The sequence below is a fragment of the Myxocyprinus asiaticus genome, chromosome 7 (assembly GCF_019703515.2).
Source record: "Myxocyprinus asiaticus isolate MX2 ecotype Aquarium Trade chromosome 7, UBuf_Myxa_2, whole genome shotgun sequence".
NCBI lineage: Eukaryota > Metazoa > Chordata > Actinopteri > Cypriniformes > Catostomidae > Myxocyprinus > Myxocyprinus asiaticus.
Window position 1 is genome coordinate 9967492 of NC_059350.1, and position 26880 is coordinate 9994371.

Here is a 26880-nt window from a genome sequence, read left to right on the forward strand (position 1 = left end):
CGCCTGGACACTTGCTGTAGGGGAACTCCTGTCCGTAGAAATACAAGGTCTGTCCAAGGGCTGAACAAGTGGTGGCAGAACGGCATGATGGCCACGTAATGTGTGCCGTGGCGCCATGCCCATCTCGGGACTCAAGTCTGAAGCCAGTGCTGAAGCGGTCTCATATGCATCAACCCTAGTGGCGTGACCAGCGCCGAGAATGCCATATGCCCCAGGAGCCTCTGAAAGTGTTTCAGTGGAACCGCTGTTCTCTGCTTGAACGACTTCAGGGAGTTCAGCACCGACCGCGCGCACTCACTCGTGAGGCGTGCTATCATCGAGACTGAGTCTAAAACCATGCTGAGAAAAGAGATGCTCTGAACTGGGGAGAGCTTGCTCTTTTCCTAGTTGACCCGAAGCCCTAGCCGGCTGAGGTTCCTGTGTATGCATAGTAACTCTCGAGAGTGAGCTAGAATCAGCCAATCATCGAGGTAGTTGAGTATGCCGTCCTCGTAGTCCATCACAACCATCTGGCCGTGGGTGTGAGTGTGGTGTGACCGGACGTGCGAAGGCGGGGGGCCCGCGTTCACAGCGTCTAAGTCGCAGATGCTCAGTGCCCGGTTGCCGTGATAATGGCAGTTGTAAACACTGGCTATGTGACCCAGGGAGTGAGGAAACTGCTCTTTTGAGAATGTGGGTACCACAGCCTGTTCGGGGTGCGGCGAACATAAAAGAAAATGAAACCAAGGATTTACCTCCCGGCCCACCACCGGGGGATGGAGTGGTCTGGATACCAACTCCAGGTTTGCAGCAGACATCTCGCTCCCTGGGTTGTCCGTCTCAGGGGCGCTTAGGAGACTTCCGGGTCCACGTGCCGGCCCGTGAAGCGGGGGGCATCAGCTTCCTGCGGGGGGCTCTACGCTGGGTCCGAGAACTGGGCTCGGGCTGAGGTGGAGCCGCCTGGGATTTTGCCGCTGCAGGGGGATGCCCTCGGCGAGCAGACGGGATATGGGATCTTGAGCCATGCCAGGGCAAGATGTGTTGTATACATCTCATACACCTGAGGGACCTCCGTATACCCGTGGGCCACCCCGCCATCGAGGGTAGTGAGAGCGGACGCCCCGAACCCAGGAACCAATCATCTAGCCACGAGGGCTCAGGGGAGGGTGGAAGGTTCCACTCCAACCCGACACACGTGGCGGCCCTGGCAAGCATGGCGGTCATCTCGCCATCAGCCTCAGACGGGGTGGGCCGACCCGAAGGTGGCAGCCCAGTCGAGTCCTCAGCATCTGACATCGCCAGTACGCTCTCTGATGCAGCGATCGAGCACTCATCCCGCTCCGGAGCTCCGAAAGGGACACTAAGCTGGCCCTGGGGTGAGCTGGTTTCCTCTCGGAACTCGCCGGGGGCAAACAAGTATGCTGGGGAATGGGAAGTCCGCGGGGATTTACCCGGCAGAGCCGCGCCCACTGAAGCCCCCAAATCGCCTCCAGCGGCAGCCGGGCCGGCCTTGTACCCGGAGGTAAAAGGCAAGGCGCGGGGGGCAGCTAGAGTGGCTTCCCCCGGAAGAAGAAAAGCCGGGACCGCAACGTTGCTATGGTCATATTCTCGCAATGAGAACATGAACCATCCATAAAGGCTGCCTTAGTGTGATCACTGCCCAGACACGTGAGGCAGTGCCCGTGGCCGTCAGAAGCAGAGAGATAGCGACCGCATCCAGTTTTTTTTTCTTTTGAATTACACAAAGACAGAAAGGCATCTTTATAAAGACGCAAAGGCATCTTTATACAGACACATCTTTAAAAAGACGTTCAACGTCAATGTGTGTGTTCTAATAGAGAAAATCTACTCTTTAGCAGGAATAGACACTCTTTTAACGCTGTCGAAGCAGAAGGAGTGCAGAAGGAGAGAAAGCCGCTGGAAATGCACCATATATCCAACAGCATATGCTTGTACAACCGCTCGGCTCCGAAGAAAAAATCTGAATGAGTGGTTGCGAGCCAACTCCTTTTATACCCATATGTCCGGGGGAGTGGCATGTAAATTTCACTCGCCAATTCACATTGGCCTTTTCTCAAAGATCTGAGGTGTTTGGGGCTCCCAAGGGCGACCCCTAGTGTCCCTATATCGACACAACGTCGAGTGAGTGACAGAAGGGGAATGTCAGGGTGGCTGTGCACCAGCTGAAGCTCAGTAGAAGTTGGGTGATGCAGCAGGACAATGACCCTAAACATTGAAATAAATGCACTACAGAATGGCAAGAAAAGAAAATCCACCTTTTACAGTGGCCCAGTCAGAGCCCAGACCTTAACCCAATAGAGATGCTGTGGAAAGACCTCAAAAGAGCCCTTCACACCAGACATCCTCAGAATATGGCTGAGCTGAAGAAGTTCTGTAAGGAAGACTGCTCCAGAATTCCTTCTGAACGTTGTGCAGGTCTAATCAATAGCTACTGGAGATGCTTGGTTGAAGTTATTGCTGCCAAAGGAGGATCGACCAGTTATTAAATCCAAGGGTTAACGTACTTTTTCCAAAGCACTGTGAATGTTTAATAGGATGTGTTCAATAAAGACATGAAATATTATTATTGTTTGTGTTTTGATAGCTTAAGCACATTATGTTTGTCTATACTTGTGACTTTGATGAAGACGAGAACACATTTTATGACCAATTAATGCAGAAAACCACCTAATTTCACTGTAACTGTAGTAACACCATGGTTAATTGCATTAAAATTATGGCTTCCATCAGAAAACATGGTTACTACAATATTATTATAATAAAACCATGTTTAATTTTACCCGGATAAAACGTTTCTCTCAACTCCTCGAACTTCACTGTGACCAAATCTCTGCGCTGAAATCAAACTTTATATTCATTTTTATTCATAATTATAAGTAGTATTAAAATACATTTAAAAGACTCCTTTTAAGAGGCATTAAGACCATTCATACCTGCATAACTATTTATTTACAATCAGTGTAGTCTGGAATTTGATTTAGTTAACACAATTAGAACATTTGAGACAGCATGTACAGAGCGGCTCAATTAAGTGACAGGTAACATTTTCTGTCTCTCTTTTCCATGCTTTTTTAGTATCCTGGGCTTTGTCCTTATGCAAATGCATTCTAAACATCAGTCTTTCTCAAAATGTCAAAGTCGCCTCTGTTCTTACACAAAAGAACAACCTGCCTCCTTCTGTATGAGCCCCAGCCAGTGATTAAATCTCCCACAATGCCTTGCTGTCCCTGAGGATTGTGAGTCTTTGGAACCGTTTGGTTCCAGTCATTGTTTGTCATAATAGGGCGGAGGTGGTAGTAGCAGTGTTGAAAAAACAGATTGTTGCAACACCTGCATCATAGCCCTGCAGGCTGGAATATTACTATGCCAAGATCTCAAGCAATGCTAAAAATCACAAATTCAGATATTCTTTCTCAAAGTACAAAGAAGTTATGACAACACATTTGTTTTCTTATGGTATACAATAGATTGTTTTTAGAAGGAATATCAGAGCACAGAGTTTAGATTGCCAATAAATATGGAGTTTGGAAAGACAGTACTGAAATATATAGTGACAACAGACCACAAAACACACCCACATCTCCTGAGTGTTAGACTGTGGGTAATGATGTGCATATGTGTGTCCAAATCTGTGTAGTTCAGGTACACGTTTCGCAGCTTCCATCTGCATCGGTGTTGCCAATTCAGCCCAGGATTACCCACAGACAATGGGAAGGAAACAATGGAGGAATTAACAGGAAGACAGTTTAGCTTTGTGCCACTGGTGGTGGGCATTGCAGAGGTTTTGGACCAACTGTAATAAATAAAAGGCTGAGGTTTCACAGTACATTGCTTAGAAACACACTTGTGGTATAACAAGAGACTGGAGGTTCAAATTAACTATCAATGTCACTGAGAAATTCATAATTGGAGATTGATTTTCAAAAATGGTGCAAGAAAATAAGAAAGGTAATTATCATTTGACATGTTGGAATAATAACTTTATTTAATTCAATCAGCAAGAAATAGTAAGTTTGAAAGAGTGCTTTGGGAAGAAAGAGTAGTTGAGGTTATCTGGAAGAAAGGGATCAATTTCACAATACACAGTAATTTTGCAGTAGACAATATTTCATTTAAATACATAAATTAGACAACATAGAAGATTCTTAATCTGTCAGTTTCTCACCACAGATTTAGTGTTAATTAAAATCAATCTTATCGTACAGGTCTCTCACAAAGGTTCTTTAAAATCCTGACAGAACTAGAAATGCTGACAAAATTCTGGAAATCTCAGTTCCAAAAAGGCACCTTTCTGAGCATTAAACACAATAAAGTATTATTTCTGTACAAAACAAAAATCTGTGAATCAACATACAATAAGTATAGCGGATCATAGTAAAAGTTACAAAAAAAGTTAAAAGCTGCAATGTGCACAACAGCAATCGAACTAAATTAAAATTGAGGTCATTTGTAAACCAAAAAACACAAAAACAAATAAATCTCTGAAAAAACAAAACCTAGTTCCTACTGAAATGTCTCCAGGACTGTATTGCAAGGTTTTTTCCCATTGGAAAAATCCAAATGAATGTCATCACTTGTTTAATATATTGGCTGATTCCAGAAGTCAGAGGACACAGCAAGTGATGCAGACCTGGCAACATATTTGTATGTACAGTATTGTCTATCATCCCTGAGACACCCAGTTTCAGACTAGGAACCAATGACCTGTCCTTGAGATGATCAAACTGCAAAAAGTCATTTGGACAAGTTGGCCAAACGATACCTGATCCTGTAGAGACAAGAGGTATGTTTCTGGGGTAATAAATGATGTCCAGGCTCACTTTCTTTATCATTACAGAATGTTTAAAAAATTGGTCGAACTACATACTTGGCAATGCAAATGAAAATGGCTTGAAAAGGGTTGGGTAAAAAAAAAAAGCCTTAATACTGTGACTAAGGGTTATAAAGATAATTTCTGTCACAATATTTACAATATTTTTTGGTCAGGAGTTAAGACTGATTCATCACTCAGATAAGACAATAATAGCATTTTCCATTTAAAAAGTGTTGCATTTAGACATGAATTCACCAATGAGCTTCACAAATTAGTCTCATCCCAGGACGGGTCATTCATACTCTTTAACACTTTCCTGACAATCTTCTCCAACTCTTTCCGTGCCTTTTGCTCTTCTTCAAGAGTTCGTTTCATTCTCTTATTGTCCTGGTAATGGAAAATAAAAGCATCCGGGTCATGGCACCAGATTTTGACCAACAGTTAACAAAATGGCATCGCTTTACACATAAACAAAAGTTTGTGGACTCACCTGCTTAAGTTCTTGTACCTCATCCCTTAAGGCATAAACTGTATCCACTAGACTCCTTTAATGGACATAGAGGTGACATCATTATCATCATGAAGCAATCAACAAAGAGACATGAATAACAACAAATAGTAAATTAATAGATAAATAAAGCTGAGATCTAACCTTTCTTCAATTACGGTTTGACCGTTGCTCTTGGTCTCTTCGACAATGATTTTCTCTTCTTCGGGAAAAAGCATATGTGGCCCCGACTCCTTCCTTGATCCTGAAAGAGGTTTAACAATGAAAACTTAACAACTGATCAACAGATTAATTTACAGGCTATGTCAGTCTTAAAGAAACAAGTTTTTACTTGTACTATTAAAATGTGAAAGAAAATTTTTTCTTTTTGACCAATGAATTTCCATGATTTTTCCAGGCATTTGTGATTACTCCATCCAGATTTTAAAAAAAATATATTTTGATTCAAACCAATTTGCTAATAAATCATTAAGACCAATTTCTGAACCATTTCGACTAAATCATAGAAAAGAACTGACTCAAAAGAACGATTCACTGACAAACTGGACATCACTGTTGGCTTGGGAGAATGTTTTACACTAAACAAGGGCAATATATAGCTGATGAAATATTCTAGAGCAGAGTAAAAACAGAACGATGTATATTTACTACTTTTGAGATTTTATTAATTTCCATTACTTTTCCAGGCCTGGGAAACACCATTTTAAAATTCCCTGATATTTGCAGGTTTGCCATGACCGTGGGAACCCTGGTCTTAAGAAGAAAAACAACTATTAAAAGTTAGAATAAAATCTACTAAAAAAGAATACAAGCTAATTCATCTTCTCTGGAACCCATGGAATACAAGCGGTGAGAAAACAAGGCTATCAGAAACCCTCTCTGCCTGCAGTCGGATTTGGTGACATCAGTTTTGCCAGCATGTCTTTGGAGGGCAGGGTTTTGGAGAAATAGTTTGTGGTTGAAGTTAGAAAAACGGCAGGAGTAACCAAAACAGCTAAAAATGCTTCCAACACTGTAGGGTTGATCCGATAACAAAATTTTGCCTTTGGTACAATACCAGCCCTGGTACCTCGGTATCAATAATAAATCGATACTTCAGCAACAAATAAATAGCCTCAGATTACTGATGAAATCACACAGAAAAAGACTTGTTTAAAAGAACTGCACAAATCTTGCAGTTTCAAACTCTGCATTTTCCATTGTAATTTTTCTGGATTCCATGAATTATGTTTTAATTAAATGTTATTATTAAAACAGTGTTTAATCAAATGAATACATAAAGCTTTAATCAATGTAAACATAATGATTAATTTTTTTGGTCAAATAAAATTTTGCACAACGGAGCTTCACAAGATGAAAACAGTATTGAAAACAATCTGATTAGCTACGCTTGAATCTCAGGTGTGCTGATATTCAGTACACTTGTTTTTGTGATACCACTTACGTTATAATAATTATAACAATTATAAATAATAATAATAGTAATAATAAACCATTTATTATTATTGTTATTAGTAGTATTATTGCTATTACATTTTTCTATATAATATTAACATTTTTGTGTTGTAAATAATATCTTAAATTTCACGCCTCCATTTAAACAGAACTTTTTTGACGGACCTTTGAGTTACTCCTGCATGGTAGTTTTTAATAAGGTCCTCATTTTAAATAAAATACTGAAATACTCGCGAGCTGAGATCTCAGAGCAGCACCAGAAGAGTTTGTGTGAGTGTTCACAGCCGCTAATACACTAAACACACCGCATTACATGCGATCTGTTTGTGTACGTGTTTGTGAAGTACAGTATGACAGAGAGCACAGCTGCACCTCTCGTTCACCTCTCGCATGCGGCACGTGTAGACTGCATATTATTTAATTAAATGACATCCTTGTGCTGTTTAATGATCACACTTGGCCATATTAAGATTTTAATTTGATTGTCAAACTGTCATTGATTTCATCTAAAAAATGTCACATCCCATAAAATTTTGCTAATAGCACCACACTGTAGTATGGTAACGAAATTAGCATCAGGATAATAACATACCATTATCAATTTTTTGGTATTGCGATATTTCATCAGTATTAATATACTGTGCAACCCTAAAACACTGTTATGTAACACTTAATTTTAAATTAATATTACAATATTGTGTTTTGTGCTAATAAATGCAATGTTAAAATATGCAACGGTTTTAACCGTAAAAAAATCATTATGGACATAAATCTGTCTCACAGACACACCAACAGACATCTGAATACTGGACGCACAAGAACATATGACCCAACATTACTTGTTTCCCACCCATCATGACAGAAATCAACCAGAAAGAAAGATAAAAAACATGGCAATGAAAAGAAACATCTGGGAAACAAGTTTAAGGGAAATCATAATATAAAAGCTATTGCACATCTATATGTTAAACACTGAAAACAAGGGCTCTTCACATTCAATGAAGAAAGAAAAAGGAAAGGAAAGAGCACTTTAATTTTCATGTGACGTATTTTGCGAGCAGCAGCTCTTACGGGACATAGAACCCATTCTGTTTGCGTGATTTATCCATATACTGTCATAGTCAGAGTCTTCTGATTGGTCAGAGGGAAATCCACTGCTACGGCAACCAACGGCATCCACACACGATTGGTCAACATCAGCCAGCACATGATTATGCATCAAATCAGTGCCCTGCCATGCTAATAAGGGATGGGGATCAAACCAGTCAAATGGGAGAGGATGGACCAAACCAAGAGGAGTAAAATGAGGGGGAGCCCAATAAATTATAAGTGACAAAGGAAATTGAATATAACAAAGAAATAACAATGGTAAGGACAAAATAAGGAGAAGAGAAATGGGTGAAAAGGCAAAAGAATGAAGGAAGGGAGAGGAAGAGAGAAAGAGATGTATGTTAAAAGAGCAGAAAATATTCAAAGAATGATCAACAAAGTGGTAAAGAGTTTAGTTAACAGACAGTTAAACGCTGAAGGCCACAATATCATGACAGATGACCTTGAAAATGAGGAGTTCCTAAGCTGAATACATTTAAGAAAGAAGTTCACCCAAAATGAAAATTCTGTCATCATTTACTCACCCTCATGTTGTTCCAAACCCATATTACTTTCTTCTCTTAAAACGATACGACAATTAGGCAGAATGCCACCATTTACTTTTATTGTATGGAAAACAGATGCAAAGAAAGTAAATGGTGACTGAGGTTATTCTGGCTCACATAGACATACAGGTTTGAAACGACCCATAAGGCTTTGTAAACAATCACAGAGCTTTAATGTTATGCTGAACTAAACCTTTAAGAAGATTATTTGAAATAGACTATTGGATATTGTTTTCTTTACCTTCACTCATTGCACTCACAAATCAGTCCAAGTTCCTTCACATTATACGAAAACACATAAACAGACACAAAGACTCCATAGATTTTTTTTTGTTGGCATGTCTAGGTTGGTCTTACTTGAGTTTAGTGTCTGTCGTGTTTTAGCACTTGTGCAGTATGCTTCAATCACTTTCAGGATCTGAGCGTCCTCCTCCAGAGCTGCAGTGCCTGATGAGAAACAGGAAGGGAGCACAAAGAATCTCAGTAATAACATAATGTACGATGCCATTTTGACATTGTGAGAATAAAGAGAGAATTTTTTTTTTGTCCTAAATACAAATAGTATTCTGCTAATGGTTCCTCAACTTTCTGTATATACTAGTAAGGCATTTTGGATAACTGAATACATCACACATACATTACATGTGTAACACATCAAAATGGGCAAACATTCAAGTGGCAGAACATTTTTATTGTAATGTAACATACTTTTTCTCACTGCAAATTCTTCATCAGATGGCTTCCTCTCAGGTTTCCGTTTAGGCAAAAGCTTCTTCATACTTTTAGGACTTTTACTGAGATCCTGAAAAGACATTGCAAAATAAAACACAAATATTAACACAAAAACTACATAAAGCCTAAGTGCATCATATTCAAATTAGTATATACATGCTGTTTTATAGTTTTAAAAAGTGTTATAATAAAATTATGTCATTATTTGCTCACCCTTTTGTCACTCCAAACACATATGACATTTTTTCTTCCGTGGAACACAAAATAAAATAAAAAATCTTGACTTTGGGATGTCAAGCTCCATAAAGGAAAAAACAAATAAACAAATAACAGTTGTACTCAAAAGTTTGCATACCCTGGCAGAAATTGTGAAATTTTGGCATTGATTTTGAAAATATGACTGATCATGTCTGGTCTTTTATTTAAGGAGAGTGATCATATGAAGCCATTTATTATCACATAGTTGTTTGGCTCCTTTTTAAATCATAATGGTAATATAAACACAGGGCCATACAGTTCAGCTCAAAAGTGCCAAAGATACATTCCAAGCTGAGAGCAGCAGGTTTTAAATTAAAAATATATATATATAATAAATACATTTAGAAATTTATCTCTGACAATTTCAGAAGACTTAGAATAAGGAAGCAATGATACATTAAAAGTTTTGTTTAAATTGACTAAGCATTTTGACCACTATGTGGCGCTGTCACCAAACTTTGTATGTTACCTCGGATCATGGTCCTGATGAAGCACACCAAATTTCGTTTCGATAGGACAAAGTACTGCCGAGTTTCAGCCTCAAATCCATTTTCAAGTCGACCTCGTTAAATTCGTGTTGGCATAATTTCTGCACTGTAGCACAAATTAAAATAATTTCTGGTCAGTTCTGTGCAGCTCGGTCTGGAGATTATTTTGAGCCATCGTTTGGACAAATTGGACAAAATTTGAAGGACGTGAAAAGTTTAAACTGTAAATGTCATAATGCAAAACGGCGGCCACTGTAATGAGCTGAGTTTTAATGAAAGGGGTCCATTTGAATCATCAGGAGGAGAGTAATCAGACAAAAGAATGGTGTCTCTAGGACAAATGATTCAAAAATCAAAAGATTTTTTTAACTGGTGGTGGTACTATAGAGTATGACCTAGACAGGGTTGGGAGGGTTACTTTTGAAATGTATTCCACTACAGATTATAGAATACATGCTGTAAAATGTAATTTGTAACGTATTTCGTTAGATTACTCAAGGTCAGTAACATATTCTAAATACTTTGGATTACTTCTTCAGCACTGGTAGATTTTTTCACTTGTTTTGACTATAAAAACTCTGCCAGTACAGTAAGACAAAATACACATGTTAAAAATACATTCTCTGAAAAACCTAAATATCTTATGCAGTGTTGTTTCTAAAACAAGATGAATCAAATTGATCTTGTTTTAAGGATTTTTAGATATTTTTACAGGAAAACAATAAAAAAATTATCATCAAGAATACGATTTTTGCCATAATATCAAAGGTCTTACTAGAAAAAATTATGATCCAACGTGAATTTTCTTGATAAAAAATATGATCGTGTCTGGTAACGTGCATGTAAAATGGCTAGAAATAGCATTTTAGCTTAGCGTAAAGCTGACAATTTACACAAGATTAATTTCTATTTCTTCTGCTCCAAACTTACTTCAAACTTACTCCTCTGTCTGCTCGTTTGAATGTAACACATCATAAGAAAGTGTTTCACCGCTGTTCAAACGCTCTTTGGATCACATCATTTATATGTATAAATGTTTTCCATCTGAAAGGACTAAATATAAAATGAAACAAATGACAATAAAATGCAAAGTAATCTCTTCAGTAATCAAAATACTTTTAGAATGTAACTGTATTCTAATTACCAATGATTTAAATTGTAACTGTAGTGGAATACAGTTACTTATATTTTGTATTTTAAATGCGTATTCCCGTTACTTGTATTTCATTACTCCCCAAACCTGGACCTAGAGACTTTTTGGAATTGGGGCTATTCATGCCCACCCCTATCAGCGTGCCAAATTTCATCATATTCCTATGTACGGTTGATAGGGCTGCCATAGACTCCCAACCAGAATAATAATAATAATACAATGGATACAATAACAGATAAATTAGGGGCTACACACCTTTGGTGCTTGGCCCCTAATAATAAAATAAGTAGTTGAGGAGATGAAATTTAAGTTGTTATTCACTCGCACTAGGGCTGTAACGATTATGAAATTCAGCTAGCGATTAATTGTCAAACAAATAACTGTGATTAAGACAATTAATTCACCGTCTTTGGACTCTCATGATTATAATGATTAATTGTCAGTTTTAGGGCTTTCATGATTATGAAGACTGTCAAAGGTGTATGTGTGCTTCGTTAACCTTAAGAAGTAATTTATTCATATTTAACTTTTATATGTTTTCCTTTAAGGCTTTAAAAACTTATGAATGACATTAAAAAACATTTCAAAATACTTAAAATATCTGTTTTCTTTTTGGTCAACATTAGTCTTGGTCCAGTTTGCATTTACACAGTTGTTGTTGGAACTCAGCCAACCTGAATATCAATTATATGCTATAATATAATATTATGCAATAGTAAAATATTTATATCCAAAATTCGTTACTTTTACACGTTACTTTAAGGCTCTCTGATTAAACACATAAGCCTTTATTTCACATGAAGAAAGACCTTTGAGATTCTGTGTTTCATCGTTCTTTTATCTTCTTAGAAAAACAGTAAGCGGGCATCACACAGGACTCCTCTGTGCCACTGCGTGTATGAACCCACAACAGCAAATAACATTTTCCATTAAATGATCGTTAAATTAAAGTGAAACCAGAGCGCTTTGCATTCACTAAAATCCTTGTTTATATTTTCACAGGAATTTGACGCGAACCTCCGCAGACGGCGCATGTATCACAGCACTTCAGATCCAGTTCAGAAACAGTTAATCTTACAATTATTTAATAAACCTCAACAGGCCTAATTCACACAAATCAAATATGTTTGGTCACGAGACGCGCATGAGCCAATGAGGTTTGATGCTATTGATGTGTCGCCATATTTAATTTGTGTACTGTTTACGTGAGTTGATTTGAGAGTGAATAACTACTTAAATTTCATTCTGTTCATCAAACAAAGTGATCGTATAGCTTCAGAAGAAAGTTCACGAGTCGCATAGGCTACTTTTACTGCAGTTTTATGGTGTTTTTTTGTCCTTATGGACCAAGACAGCCGGAAGACACTTTTCACTTTCATTATATGGCGAAAAAAAAAAAAAACATTTTCATTTTGTGTTCCACAGAAAAAAGACAGAAAGTCATTCGGGTTTGGAACAACATGAGGGTGAGTAAAAGATGACAGACATTACGTTTTGGGTGAACTACTCCTTTAAGAACACTATTAAATGTACTGTATTATTAACAAGTAACATGATACCTCTTTGTAGCACAATGCAGCTGATGGTTTTAGGGGTGGTGCAGGTCGGAGACAGCTGAGACTCCATGGTTTCTGGGTTTTAGGGGGTTCAAGGGGGCCCCACATCATTCCACTGTGCGGGGTCCCATATGAAGAGAGGTGAGGAAGAGTGTGGTAGACTGGAGATCCGCTTAGAACTCGATTCTCTGAGTGTCTGGATGGTGTGAGCGGGTGAGACGGCAGCTGAAGATAGAGGAGAAGGTCAGATGAGTAACTGAAACTGAATATCAGTCATCAATTATAATCATACAAGAGTGATTTTAACCTAGATGTGTCATAGAGTCTGATAAGAATTTCAATATCCTAAATAATTCCTAAATGAAAAGAGAATGTGTTTCTCACTGTATGGCAGGGTGTGTTCTGTGGTTTCATATTGCTGGTTGAGGTGCGTTTGGTCTGGCGGTTCAGATTGTCCATCCACTCCTGGAGATCTCGCTGGTTATAACAGATCACCTGGATCCGTTCAATCATATTTCCTACACACACACACACACACACATCATTATGATTCAAGCATGTGCACTATCAACATCTACCATGATTTAATTTAAATAAACATGATGGTAACTGGGTGGGAAACTTACCAGATATTTCAAAAGCATTTTTTGTCGAGTCATTGTCTTCTATCTTATTAACAGCCATTCCTGTTAGAAGGAGTTTTCCCTGTATAATGCCAATCAGCCAATGAGACTCCAGTATTTTAAAAGAGTTACAAACACTTGATGCATATCATTTTTGGGGGAACTATTCCTTTAGCAATAAAGAATTTTGAGTAATATGAGATAACAGTGAAATAACCAAATAATATAGAGTAGTACGAGTTTGCAGTTATTTACATTTATGCATTTGGTAGATGCTTTTATCCAAATCGACTTATAGTGCATTTAGTGTATACATTTGATCAGTTTGTGTGTTTACTGGGAATCGAACCAATGATCTTGGCTAGCACCATGCTCTACTAGTTGAGCTACAGGAACCCTTAATTATACTAATATGGTGAAGGAGTAAATTACCTGGAAGATGAAACCACTCATTCGAGGGCTGGTGGACAATATGAGAAGAACGTGAGGAAACAGCAACAAGTATCGCTCATTCTTTTCCTGAAGAGGAAGAAAAAGATGTAAACAAACTCTGTGAAGTTTATAATCATTCAATCAATATTACATTCTAATATATCTACCAGTTTAAAGGGATAGTTTACCCACAAATGAAAATTCTGTCTTCATTTACTCACCCTCATTTTGATGCAAACCCATGTGACTTACTTTTTCTGTGGAACACAACAGTTTCTTTATCGTAGGCAGAATGTTACCCTCTGTCACCATTCACTTTCATTGCATCTTTTTTTTCCATTTAATGAACATAAATTATAACTTCAGCCTTACATCTTTTTTGTTCCACGGAAGAAAGAAAGTCCTATGGTTTAGGAACAACGAGAGGGTGAGTACATGATGACAGAATTTTCATTTTTCAACGATCCACTTAAGCATTTAACCTTCCTGGGCTGTTCGGTCATTTTTGATGGATTTTACTTTTGTTTTTAATCTGAGTGGTACAAGACTTGCTGACTTTTCCTAGACTTGCAATCTGTACATCCCAAAAAAATTAGGACTTGATTAAATGAGTCTAAGCGGTCGTAAAAAATAAGAAGCGACACCTTTACTGTTCACAGTCAAAATTGACCGACCGTAGGAAATGAATGGGAGACACCCTAACACAGAGCAATTTTTTTTTTTTAAAGATTTGCCGAATGCAATCAGTAAATCACAATACAAAACACACACACAGAAATGAAGGGGTGGGACTTTAAAACATCCAGAGTGCAAAACATTCCACACAAACACACACGGAACAAAAGCAAAGTCTGACTCCAATGTATATGCTTAGGTGTGGGAGCCGCACCTTCTAGACAAAACACTGCATCTTTCTGTTATGGTAACAAAGTGCTTAAAGGGATAGTTCACCCAATAATGAAAATTCTCTCATCATTTACTCACTTTCATGCCATCCCAGATGTGAACGAGTTTTTCTGCTAAGATTTTTCAAAGAATATTTCAGCTCTGTAGGTCCATACAATGCAAGTGGTTTAAAATATGTCTTCTGAAGCGATGCAATCACTTTGGGTGAGAAACAGATCAATATTTCAATTCTTTTTCCTATAAATCTCCACTTTCACAATGTGAAAGTAAAAGTGGAGATTTATAGCAAAAAACACAAAATATTGATTGGTTTCTCACCCACATCTATCATATCGCTTCAGAAGACATGGATTTAACCACTGGAGTAGTATGGATTACTTTTATGTTTCCTTTATTTGATTTTTGGAGCTTCACAGTTCGTCACCATTCACTTGCATTGTATGGACCTACAGAGCTAAAATATTCTTCTAAAAATCTTTGAGTTCAGCAGAAGTAAAAAAGTCATACACATCTGGGATGGCATGAAAGTAAGTAAACTATTTAAGTACACTAATTTTCTTTATTGAGTTACTGAAATTTGATATTTGAAATAAATTATTAGTATCAAATTGCTTATTCTGTGTTTTCTCTTTGTAACTCTATGGTCAGGTTTGACTGTAAGCATAATGTGACATTATTGCAAAAACACTTCAAAATGATTTAAAAAAAAAACTAAACTTTGACAAACAAGAATGTCTAAATACATAATTTGTGATAATCTAATCTTAATGTAAAATTAGATGACCTAAAATTTAATTACAACAGGCAATCATGCCACACAGTCTCTGCAGCCATCTACTGGTTTTTATTGTCATGACATGATTTTCAAGTTTTGTAACTGTTCTTTTTTTCCACACCAGATGTCAGCAATCTGTCCCTAATACATGACACATTCTCGTATTTTCTCCATGTTTCAAATTATAGAAGTGTATGTTTTTACTGAAGTCAACATAATGCAAATGAACGGGGTAATTGAGAAATGTACAGGTTAATAAGATCTAAATAGCATAAAATCCCAAAAGTAGTGCATAATTGTTATGACTTCAGGGAAAAGGGAAACAATAATTTCTTTAAAAAAAGTTATACCTGTATTGTTTCAAAAATGACTGCGAACAGCCAAGGTGTCAAACTTTATTAAAAGACCCTAGAGGGTTTAGCTAAAACATTCCAGTTGGGTTGAAACATTTACCTCAGTGCCATGGTTCTGAATGAGGACCTGTGACATGTAGAGAACAGAGCCCAGGGCCCTAATTCCCTCCCCTTCCCATCCACGAATTGACTCTGTCAGAATCTGCAGCTCAAGTTCCTTCCTCTTCCTCACTTCTTGACAATGAGCCTGCAGCCATGACAGACACACAAATAAGTACAGAATTACATTCTGACAGTAATAATACAACATAAATGAATCAACATTTCATTGGTGATGTTGGTTTTTAAAATGTGCAAAAGACTCACAGAGAGATTTTTAAATGCTGTCATGCTCTTCTGAATGTCTGGACGGTCAAGGTGGATCTCCTGCACAGAGCAGAGGAAGAACATGAGTGTTTTAATTCACTATATTACATTATGTTATGTTATATTATATTATATTTAAGGCTGTAAATCGGTTAGACTTTTTAAATCGAATTAATCACATGACATGCCATTTAATCAAATTAAACGCAATTAATCACATACATTAAAATTTGGTGAGAAAGCTGTGTGATGCCTATTTAGCTGGAGTTTCGCTTACTGTCCCCTGCTGAAAACAGGTGATACTTAAAGCTTGAATTGCTCCGATGGTAGGAATATTACTTTTTACGGCCTGGGGCATGATTAATTGTGTTAACTATTTTTAAAGCATCATTTTTTTTTTTTTATTAATCGCACTGAATTAACACGTTAAATCAACAGATCTTATTATAATATATTATATTTAGAGCTGTCGGAATTAATTGCTTTAATTGCATGCGATTAATTAAAAAAGTTTATTAACGATTAACGCATTTACCGTTAATACAGCATAAACCAGCATAAACACTTTTTACACACACCATAACAGCGCTTCCCTATCAGTGATAAAATGATGGAGAAATGACCTCTTAAGGCCTGTTCACACCAAACCTGTTTTTCCAGTGCGACTGTTCGTTCCGAACAAGCTTTTGAACAGTAACAATGGATTCCGATGGCGCTATTCACAGCAGGTCCGACAAATCGTCCGCTGACAATCCAAAGTTTTTTTTAATGGACTGACTTTTTTTTTTCTTTGGACTGCGATGAAAACTGACTGACCAATGAGAGAAGAGCTTTTTGTAATTTTTCCCAGAGTCATTGCGGCTGCTCAATCCAGCATGTTGGTGACGCCGTCCAGCTGATACACACCCGAAAATTATATACTTAAAAATAAATAGTTGCAGTTCATGAAACCTTGGTACTGCAAACATAAACCCGGTCTGTTTTTGAAAGTCTGCTTAAGTTTTTTTGTCTTAATGTACATTTATATGTATTTCAATGTCCCTGATATATTCTCATTGCATTAAAAATAGCAACGAGGTTCGGCAATTCATTTGCTTTAAGCTCGTATTAAAATATTCATAAAAAGATTTGTTAAATGCAATGTTTTAGACAAACAAATTGGAGAACCACAGTGCTATTTTTATTGCAAGGACAATGTAACAAAGAATTGCAATTATTTAAATAAAGAAAAGACAGTGAGCAGTGTTTTCTTTTATATTCATCATATTTTATACTATACTGTTATACTCAATGTACATTATTCCACGTGTATTTATATTACTGTACCTTGTGTTATATTATCCAGGCATTATAAAACGAGAAGTTGAGTTTGCGAATATATATATATATATATATATATATATATATATATATGTGTGTGTATATGGAATATAAACCTACTTGTAGCAAAATATATGTGCAAATAAATATGAAACAGCGCTCTTTACTCATCTCACTCGCATAAAAAACACGGATTATATACTCCTCAAAATCAACAGCTCAGTGGTAAAATACGCTGGCTACCACCCCTGGAGTTCGCTAGTTCGAATCCCAGGGCGTGCTGAGCGACTCCAGCCAGGTCTCCTAAGCAACCAAATTGGCCCGGTTGCTAGGGAGGGTAGAGTCACATGGGGTAACCTCCTCGTGGTCACTATAATGTGGTTTGTTCTCGGTGGGGCGCATGGTGAATTGAGCGCGGATGCTGCGGTGGATGGCGTGAAGCCTCCACACACGCTATGTCTCCGTGGCAACGTGCTCAACAAGCCACGTGATAAGATGCGCGGGTTGACTGTCTCAGATGCGGAGGCAACTGGGATTCGTCCTCCGCCACCCGGACTGAGGCAAAATCACTATGCGACCACCAGGACTTAGAGCGCACTGGGAATTGGGCATTCCAAACTGGGAGAAAAAGGGGAAAACCCCCCCCCCCCCCCCCAAAAATAAATAAATAAATAATTAAACAGTTACCGTTGTATGCCAAATTAGGGGGGAAAATGCTTTAACAGCATTTATTATATTAATCTCTAACAGCTGAAGGGTGCGAACAGGAGACTGGTATGACAACAGCACCGCAACAGCGCTGTCTACTGTACATGAGTGAAATAGTTTTAAGTTTCATCTTTTTACCGACTCGTGTGAATAGTAAATCACATCAGAGGTTTGTCTCGCAAAATCGTCATGGCTTGGTGTGAACAGGCCTTTAGCGCTATCATTTGAAGTACAAAACAAGCCCAGATGGGACTTGTAATAGAAATCAAGTATTTTCAGCGCATTTTAATTACCACTGAAGCATGCCAAGACTTAATTATCACTTTGTTTTTCCCGTGGAGTTCAAAGCGGCGCAAGACGCTGGCATTGACGCTCTGACGCGAATCATGAACGCAGCTTCATGATTGCTGTAGGAAAGCGGATAGTCACAGTCTACCGGCACATTAATATTGTGGAGGATGAAAGTTTTTTTGCCAACTGCAATGAATCCTACACCTATGGGGACTAAAGCCATCTTTACACAGCACAGGTGGCACAGAAGCTGCATCTGAAATGAGAGTTAGGTGTGTTTTCACAGAGCAGGAATAAATGCTTTTACACAGCAGTTGCAAATGCATAAATAATGTTATGAGATGAATGTTTTAATTGTAAAATTATGAATATAGAAATATTAAATGAATGAATATGAATAAACACTCAACCTATGAGGACTACCTCCCAATTAGACTTTGGGAAACGTTTAATGACACCTGAATATATGATGTTTCAGTTTATTTCTATCTTTACATTGGGGAAGGCTTTGTTTGGAAAATGTTAATTAAGCATTATATTCTTACATATTGTTTTGTTTTGTTTCCTAAGATGGAAATAAATTCATTTTGACAGACAACTAAGTATATATCAAATTACAGCATTTTCAAAATCGTGATTAAAAAATGTAATCGACTGACAGCCCTAATTATATTACATCTGTCACACACTCAGATCAGTACCTCCATGTGTCGCTCCATCTCTTTGAGTAGTGTAGGGTATTTTTCCAGTCTCAGGAAGGGTTTGCTAAGGCCTGTGGTGAGTGTGAGAATTCCAGGGCTGCTCGCACCCTTACTTTCCATAAACTCCCCTAATTCCTCACTGAAATCATACACACAGACACATATAAACAGATGCTGATGTCATTAGAAATATATTTTAAAGGCTGTAGATGAAGGCTAAATGGTTAAGAATCAATAAAAAGCAACTGTAAAAAGCTAATGATCTATGTAGAGTGTGTCTGTAAGAGTGTATACCTGTACCTGTGTTATATTGCATTGTGTTTTGTACCTGTGTTGTGTGAGGACGTTAACAGCAGATGGATGGTTGGAGCAGTAGGTCACGTACAAGCCCCTCAGCTGAGGGACAAGAGACAGGAAGAAGCCTCCTATTCTCTGCTGACTCTCTGGAACTCTGCACAACACAATAAAACCAGCATTATTTAGAAATAATGCATTGTAGACATGAACTTCATACTGTGGATTAATAAACTTAAAATATTTTAAGCAAACTATTTATCACAAACTAACCACGACTCTGCAACAAACCACGATAAATATATATTTATATATATATATTTTTTTTTTTTTTTTTTTTTTTTTTTTACATATATCTGATATATTTCAAATATATGACATATATGATATTTGCAGACATACCAGTATTAAATTAATGTCAAGACTCTGAGCACAAAGCAAGTAATGTTTAACCCTCTAACCCTAACCTAACCCTTTATGAAGGCATAGCTAAATCCCACCATATATTTATATATATTAATGATATGACTCGTTTCTTAGATTTAAACTTAGATTACCATAATAGAAGACATTCTGGGGCAGATTAACCAAACAATTTATCAACACAATTTGAAGGTTGTACATTTCAGAGACCTTCAGGCTAAATATCACTAGATGTCGCTGTGGACCGATTGAGAACGTGTGAGAGAGTGCGCCATGTGTAAAACTCTTACTTGACACTTTCTTCCAGTGAATGTACCAGTGTCTGCTGGAAAGAGCTGATCTCCTCCAGATTGCCCATGATGTGACTGATATCTGACACACTGAGTCTGAGAGGGAAAGAGAGAGAATGATCGAATCCAGATGCAGCCAATATTCCTCTTCCACCATCTGTGTGTGCTTTTACCTGTCAGTAGGCTGTAACACTCTCAGATACGTCGAGAGGAGAGTCTGCAGCTCTTTACAGTACTCTGTTTCCGTCTGGACAATATTTTGAACCACCTGCACATATGACAAGAATTACCAGAGAAATTAAACTCAATTTAAGAAATGACATAAAGCTTGACATAAGAGAAGAAACCAATTCATAATTAGCTACAGTTTACTGAGATAACAGATTAATTTTATGCATATCATTCATAGTCAGAATAAATTATACAGTGTGAAAGAATCAGAATAGAATGGGAATAATCAATGAGTCCATGTCAAGGTGACTTTCTCCTCTTGTAACGAATGAATTATATTTACAATGTTCAATCTCCAGTATATCTCGATAATAATGTATTTGCTCTGAAATAGCTCAAAATACACAAACCGTTATTTCATCCCAACAGCCATTGTAGCCAAAGTTGTTTCAATATTTTAAAGGCATTGAATAAAAACCTATTTAAAACAAATGAAGGCATGTTTTCCAGTTTTTCATTTATATTGCATACACACAGTAGCTTAATAAAAAGCATTATTTACCTTTACATATTTTTACTAAAACGTTTTTTGAGAATAAACAAGGTGTGCAAAAACAATCCACTTATTTTTTGGAACCCAGTTGAATATCGCATAATACCATATTATTAATGTAAGACCCAGTCAAATGTAATTTTTAGAATATAATACTAATTTATCATTACTATTTAGATAGGATAGGATTTGTATTATATAAAAGTAATTGTTCTGTTTTATTTACTTCACCTTCACTTGGAAGCCAGCAGCCATATCACCCTGTAGCTCAAGACTGGTTGCCTACTGAAGCTAAGCAGCATTGAGCCTGGTCAGTACCTGGATGGGAGACCTCCTGGGGAAAACTAAGGTTGCTGCTGGAAGAGGTATTAGGGAGTCCAGCAGGGGGTGCTCACCCTGATGGGGACACTATACTGTAAAAAGGCAGAGTCCTTCGGCTGACACCTTAAACCGAGGTCCTGACTCTCTATGGTCATTAAAAATCCCAGGACAATTCTCGAAAAGAGTAGGGGTGTAACCCTGGTGTCCTGGCCAAATTCCCCCACTGACCCTTCTCAATCATGGCCTCCTAATAATCCCCATATTAATTGGCTCTATAACTCTACTCTCTCCTCTCCAACAATAGCTGGTGTGTGCTGAGTGTACTGGCACACTATGGCTGCTGTTGCATCATCCAGGTGGATGCTGCACACTGGTGGTGGATGAGGAGAGTCCCCTGTTCACTGTGTAAAGTGCTTTGAGTGTTGTGTCAGAAAAACACTATATAAAATGTAACATTCATTCATTGGAGCTTTTGTTTTGACACTTCACCTTCAACTGGAGCTTTTATTTTGACACTGAAATTGCAGTTTGTAGTTTACAATGTTAAGGGGCGTTCACACAAGGCTTTGAACATGCAAAACATTTTCGTACAACTCAACAGATCCGAATATGATGTCACACGGGAGGACTTCTGGTTTTAGTAAATAACATTTCCCAAATAATATCATATTCAAAGTGTTAGGAAACAGTATCGTCATGTTTGACTGTAAGCATAATGTCACATTATTCAACTAACACTTCAAAAGCAATTTAAAAAGATTCTTTTTTAATTTGATAAAGTTTGACTTCTATTAGTCACTCGTCCTCACATCATCCAGAGTCGCAGTTCAGGGTTCACCAAGCTTGAACTTTGGAACGCAGCGTCATAGGAAATTTCTTTGCATGATCTTGTGTTTCCGGTCTCCCGCATTCAGATGCGTTTGAATGGGAGTGAATAGAGCCCAAAGTGTAGTGTGACCGCCCCATCTGCAAAAACTTTGTCATTTCCTTTTCTGTTATATTGTGCTGCCTTTGTAGATTTGTAATAACTTGTAGTGTTTACTAAAGTGTTGAATTGCCCGAATGCTTGAACCTACAAGTACTTTTCTTTCAAAATGCATCTAAACTGCTCTAAAAGCACTAAAAACATGAGCCCATGAGCCCCGCGCGTGCACAGAACAACTTGTCACCCGATTATTCTAAATTGCACACGGACCATTTTTACCATCATTAAATGCATCCTTTTGCGGTTTTATAATCGCAAATGACCACATCCCCATTTTGGTGTTATTAGGATTAATTGTGCAGCCATGAAGGATCGTAAAATTATTCACGATATTGCTTAATTTTTTAATAACGTCAGTGAAATCATCGAGATTACATCGTAAATATTTTATATATTGCCCAGCCCTAGTCAAAAGAATAATGTAAATGTATATAAACTTATTGAGATGAAAAGTAAAATGCCTTCACGTTACGCTTTTACATCTAACATGTCAAATAAAAGTAGACCTAAAAACTCTTCTTTCTGTTTTAATCTAAACCTTTCAAGAGTCCATTTCAACATGCAGTTAAAACACTGCAGGCATACAGAGAGAGAGAATGAAGGACAAAGACAGAGAGATGACAGAATGGGGCCAGTCATTCCATGCTATAAAAATGCCTGATCTCAGTCTAATTTAAGTTTGAGTATGAACTCTCCTGGTTGAGCATAGCCATTTGACCTCACTGAATACATCCCACAATTCAAAGATGTCTCAATAAATCAATTCGTCATAGACAGTTGTATAGGCATTCATTACCTGACACCTGAACTCTGCTTGACCCTGAACTCTCTCACCCTGAAAAATACACACACAGTGTGTGGGTGACTCTATGGCCAGTCTGCTTTAGATCAGTCTTGTAGAGATGTTTGGCCAGTGGACAGCTACTACACATTCTCACGAAAACTGCAACAGTCTGATTCATCACACAAAACACAGACACACAGACAGAGACAGCGCAGGGCCTCCGGCGCAGCTGTCCCAAGAGTCAATGAGATGGAAAGGATGACCTATATTACAGCGTGGCCCGGACAAAAACATGCGCACGCGCACACACACACACACACACACACACACACACACACACACACACATCAGGTCAACATGAGGCAGTACGGAGAACTATATACAGAGAGACATTCATAACAACAGATTTACATATGAATTTGCAAATACAGGATCAAACACACACTTCCTCTAGCTCCACCTCCACTATATCGCACCACAGCATAACAGCACTAGTGTCTCAATTGCTTCTGTCTCTTCATGTAATCCCAGATTGACTCGATGTTCAGTGGGGGGCTCTGTGGGGGCAATGTCATCTTTTGCCATCTTCTTTTCTTCTATTCTAATCTTTTCTATTTGCAAAAGTAATGTTTGGGAGTCTAAAATGTATTTTTCCTATTGACACACTAAAGCTGAAGATATAAATAACCATCTTAAGACAAATGTTTTGGTCATTCACCAAGACGAATCTGTCCGATTCCAGCCTGTCTGAAGCACCCCCAGGTCATCACTGATCCTCCACCAAATTTCACAGTGGGTGTGAGACACTGTGGCTTGAAGGCCTCTCCAGGTCTCCGTCTAACCATTAGACGACCAGGTGGAGGATCGGTGATGATCTGGGGGTGCCTCAGACAGGCTGTAATCTGGCAGATTCGTCTTTGTGAAGGACGCATTAATCAAGCCACATACAAGGTTATCCTGGAAGAACACTTGCTTCCTTCTGCTTTGACAATGTTCCCCAACTCTGAGGATTGTTTTTCACAGCAGGACAATGCTCCATGCCACACAGCCAGGTCAATCAAGGTGTGATTGGAGGAAAACCGGATCAAGACCCTGTCATGGCCAGCCCAATCTCCAGACCTGAACCCCACTGAAAACCTCTGGAATGTGATCAAGAGGAAGATGGATGGCCGCAAGTCATCAAACAAAGCCGAGCTTTATTAATATGAACTTGCTTTCTTTGCATTATTCGAGGTCTGAAAACACTGCATCTTTCTTGTTATTTTGACCAGTTGTCATTTTCTGCAAATAAATGCTCTAAATGACAATATTTTTATTGAGATATGGAGACCAACAATCATGCCACAGTCCAAATCAATGAGATCACATTTTTCCCCCCATTCTGATGGCTGATGTGAACATTAACATGAAGTTCCTGACCCGTATCTGCATGAGTTTATGCACTGCTGCCACATGATTGGCTGACTAGATAATTGCATGGATGATTGTTGGTGCCAGACATACTGGTTTGAGTATTTCTGTAACTGCTGATCTCCTGGGATTTTCACAACAGTCTCTAGAATTTACTCCGAATGGTGCCAAAAACAAAAAAACATCCAGTGAGCGGCAGTTCTGCAGATGGAAATGCCTTGTTGATGAGAGAGGTCAACAGAGAATGGCCAGACTGGTTTGAACTGACAAAGTCTACTGTAACTCAGATAACCGCTCTGTACAATTGTGGTGAGATTGTCTTAGAATGCTATTCTGAGATGCGGGTTGGCTCTGTTTTGGCAGCACAAGGGGGACCTACACAATATTAGGCAGGTGGTTTTAATGTTGTGGCTGATCAGTGTATATATGTGTAAATATATATATATATATATATTTTGTTTTTTTTGTTTTTTTTTACATTATGTATAATTTTTAAAAATGAGGACATCCCCAAAAAGTTAATTTTGACAGATTTAGCTAACTCTGGGTATATATTTGTCCTCAAATTATAGCTATGTACACACTCACATTAACAGATCACTGGGTTTGTAGCAGCTCAGAGGGAGGCTGCTGGGACATATCTCAACAGGAAATGGAGCACAATAAAGGCCACGCACACACACACACACACACACACACACACACACACACACACACACACACACGCACACACGTTGGTGCGGCTATCCTTATGAGGACTCTCCACAGACATAATGATTTTTATACTGTATGAACTACAGATTCTATCCCCTAACCCTACCCCTAAACCTAACCCTCACAAAAAACATTCTGCATTTAAAAAAAAAAAAAAAAAACATCATTTAGTATGTTTTTTTAAGCAATTTGAATTATGGGGACACTAGAAATGTCCTCATAAACCACATTTATAGCATAACGCCCTTGTAATTTCCTCGTAAACCACCCAAACCAGACCCCCCCCCCCCCCCCCTTTTTTTTTTTTTTTACATTGTTCGACATAAGATTTTTATCACAATATACATTTAATACCATTAATGGGGGAGGAAATGCATTCCACACATTTGTTGGACCTCAAGAATGAATTAAACAACTTCATTTAAACAATAATCCACAGGGTACGCTACCTTTTAATTTGAAGTTCAAGAAGTATGCTCAGTTTGGGATTTAATTTTGCATAAAGTGCGTGGCTTCTTTTCAATTAAATTATTAAACTTAACAGAACATAAATATGTCAGAGTTATTGTTGTGTTCAGTTGATAGCTGTATTGCATTGTCAGTACTGTCTTGTTTGATATCATATTAACTGGATAGCTAGCTAGCGGCTACTGAGCCTCACTATTGATTCATACAGAGCCCTTCTGGTTCGCATGACAACAGGGTGAGGTAACCGCTAGCCAGCTTATACTTCCTACCCGGCTGATTTCATGACTATGATTTAGTTAGCTAGTTGTGTGTAAAACTTTACTGAACTGCTTGCAACATTTATCTGATCCGATCGTCTAGATGTAGAACATAGGCAAAATATCAAATAATAATTATTTTTTTCAATAAAAATCGACATCGTTTTATCATCCAGCCCTAGTTTAACTAATATAGTGGGTTAAACTGTAAAGAAAAATATCTTCTTACTTTAGTGCTAAAACTTGTCTTTAATATTAGGCATATTTCTCAAAATGATCCATATAGCATTAACAATTTTTAGCTTCTTGTTAACATTTGAGAGTTGGTTTGTGCTGCATTTGCACCCTACACACCTGGGCATCAGTATGCAACAACTACAATAATGGCAAAAATAATTCTTAGGCTACGTCCACATTAATCCAGATCAATTTTAAAATGGCATTTTCAAACATTTTCCAAAAAATTGCTCGCCCACACTGAAACTTCTGAAAACTCTTAAATCCCCTTACTGCGCATACGGGGAAAAAAATGTAAGAAGCGTGGACCTGTGTCATTTCCATGTACGATGTGAAATGCAATTGTCCTCGTGTTCTGCTACCGGACAGCAATTCCGAGTAAACTTCCCGTCGCCTTTGAAGGAATGCAATGTGAAGGTTGTACAAAGTAACATTTATCTTTAACAACTCTTTTAAAGTGGATATCAGGCACAACAGCGCCGCTACAACATGGGCAACCATCTTGATTGTTTTGAGTTCACATGACTGCATCACATGACAACAAATATGTCAGTTTTGGAAAATGACAATTTTCCCTGTCCACACAACAATGCAAAGATGGCATTTTCAAATGTATCCACTTGGGAGAGATCTTTATTTTCACTGGACAAAAAACACTGTCTCAGTGTGGATGGAAGGCCAAAACGTAGAGAAAAAGATGTGCTTTCAAATGAAAAACATATTAGTGTTGACGTGGCCTTCAGGTCTTTCTCTCTACTTTTTGGTGTTCCGTCCAGAGGCAATTTTGACGGTAAAAATTTAGCTTTTTGAAAATGGCCTCCCAAGTGGATACATTTAAAAAAGCTGTCTTCGTAGTGTGGACAGGGAAAAATGGAGATAT

The 26880-nt window shown here is 38.1% G+C and overlaps 1 protein-coding gene across 4 annotated transcripts in view; it reads right to left on the minus strand.

The window, feature by feature from the left end:
- Window positions 1-3923: 3923 nt before the first annotated feature.
- arhgef7b (Rho guanine nucleotide exchange factor (GEF) 7b) overlaps window positions 3924-26880 on the minus strand; it is a 57757-nt gene continuing 34800 nt past the window's right edge. Inside the window, exons 7-22 of one of the 4 annotated variants that reach the window (XM_051703430.1) lie at window positions 20274-20368; window positions 20101-20196; window positions 19422-19544; window positions 19094-19232; window positions 16074-16133; window positions 15808-15954; window positions 13674-13760; window positions 13245-13323; window positions 13003-13136; window positions 12622-12843; window positions 9140-9233; window positions 8789-8878; window positions 7848-8015; window positions 5466-5565; window positions 5304-5358; window positions 3924-5200 (exon numbers count right to left, since the gene is read on the minus strand). In XM_051703430.1, coding sequence (XP_051559390.1) covers window positions 5078-5200; window positions 5304-5358; window positions 5466-5565; window positions 7848-8015; window positions 8789-8878; window positions 9140-9233; window positions 12622-12843; window positions 13003-13136; window positions 13245-13323; window positions 13674-13760; window positions 15808-15954; window positions 16074-16133; window positions 19094-19232; window positions 19422-19544; window positions 20101-20196; window positions 20274-20368 — 1812 coding nt within the window. In that variant the 3' untranslated portion in view covers window positions 3924-5077. The other 3 variants (XM_051703426.1, XM_051703427.1, XM_051703428.1) reach the window with 3 other exon arrangements.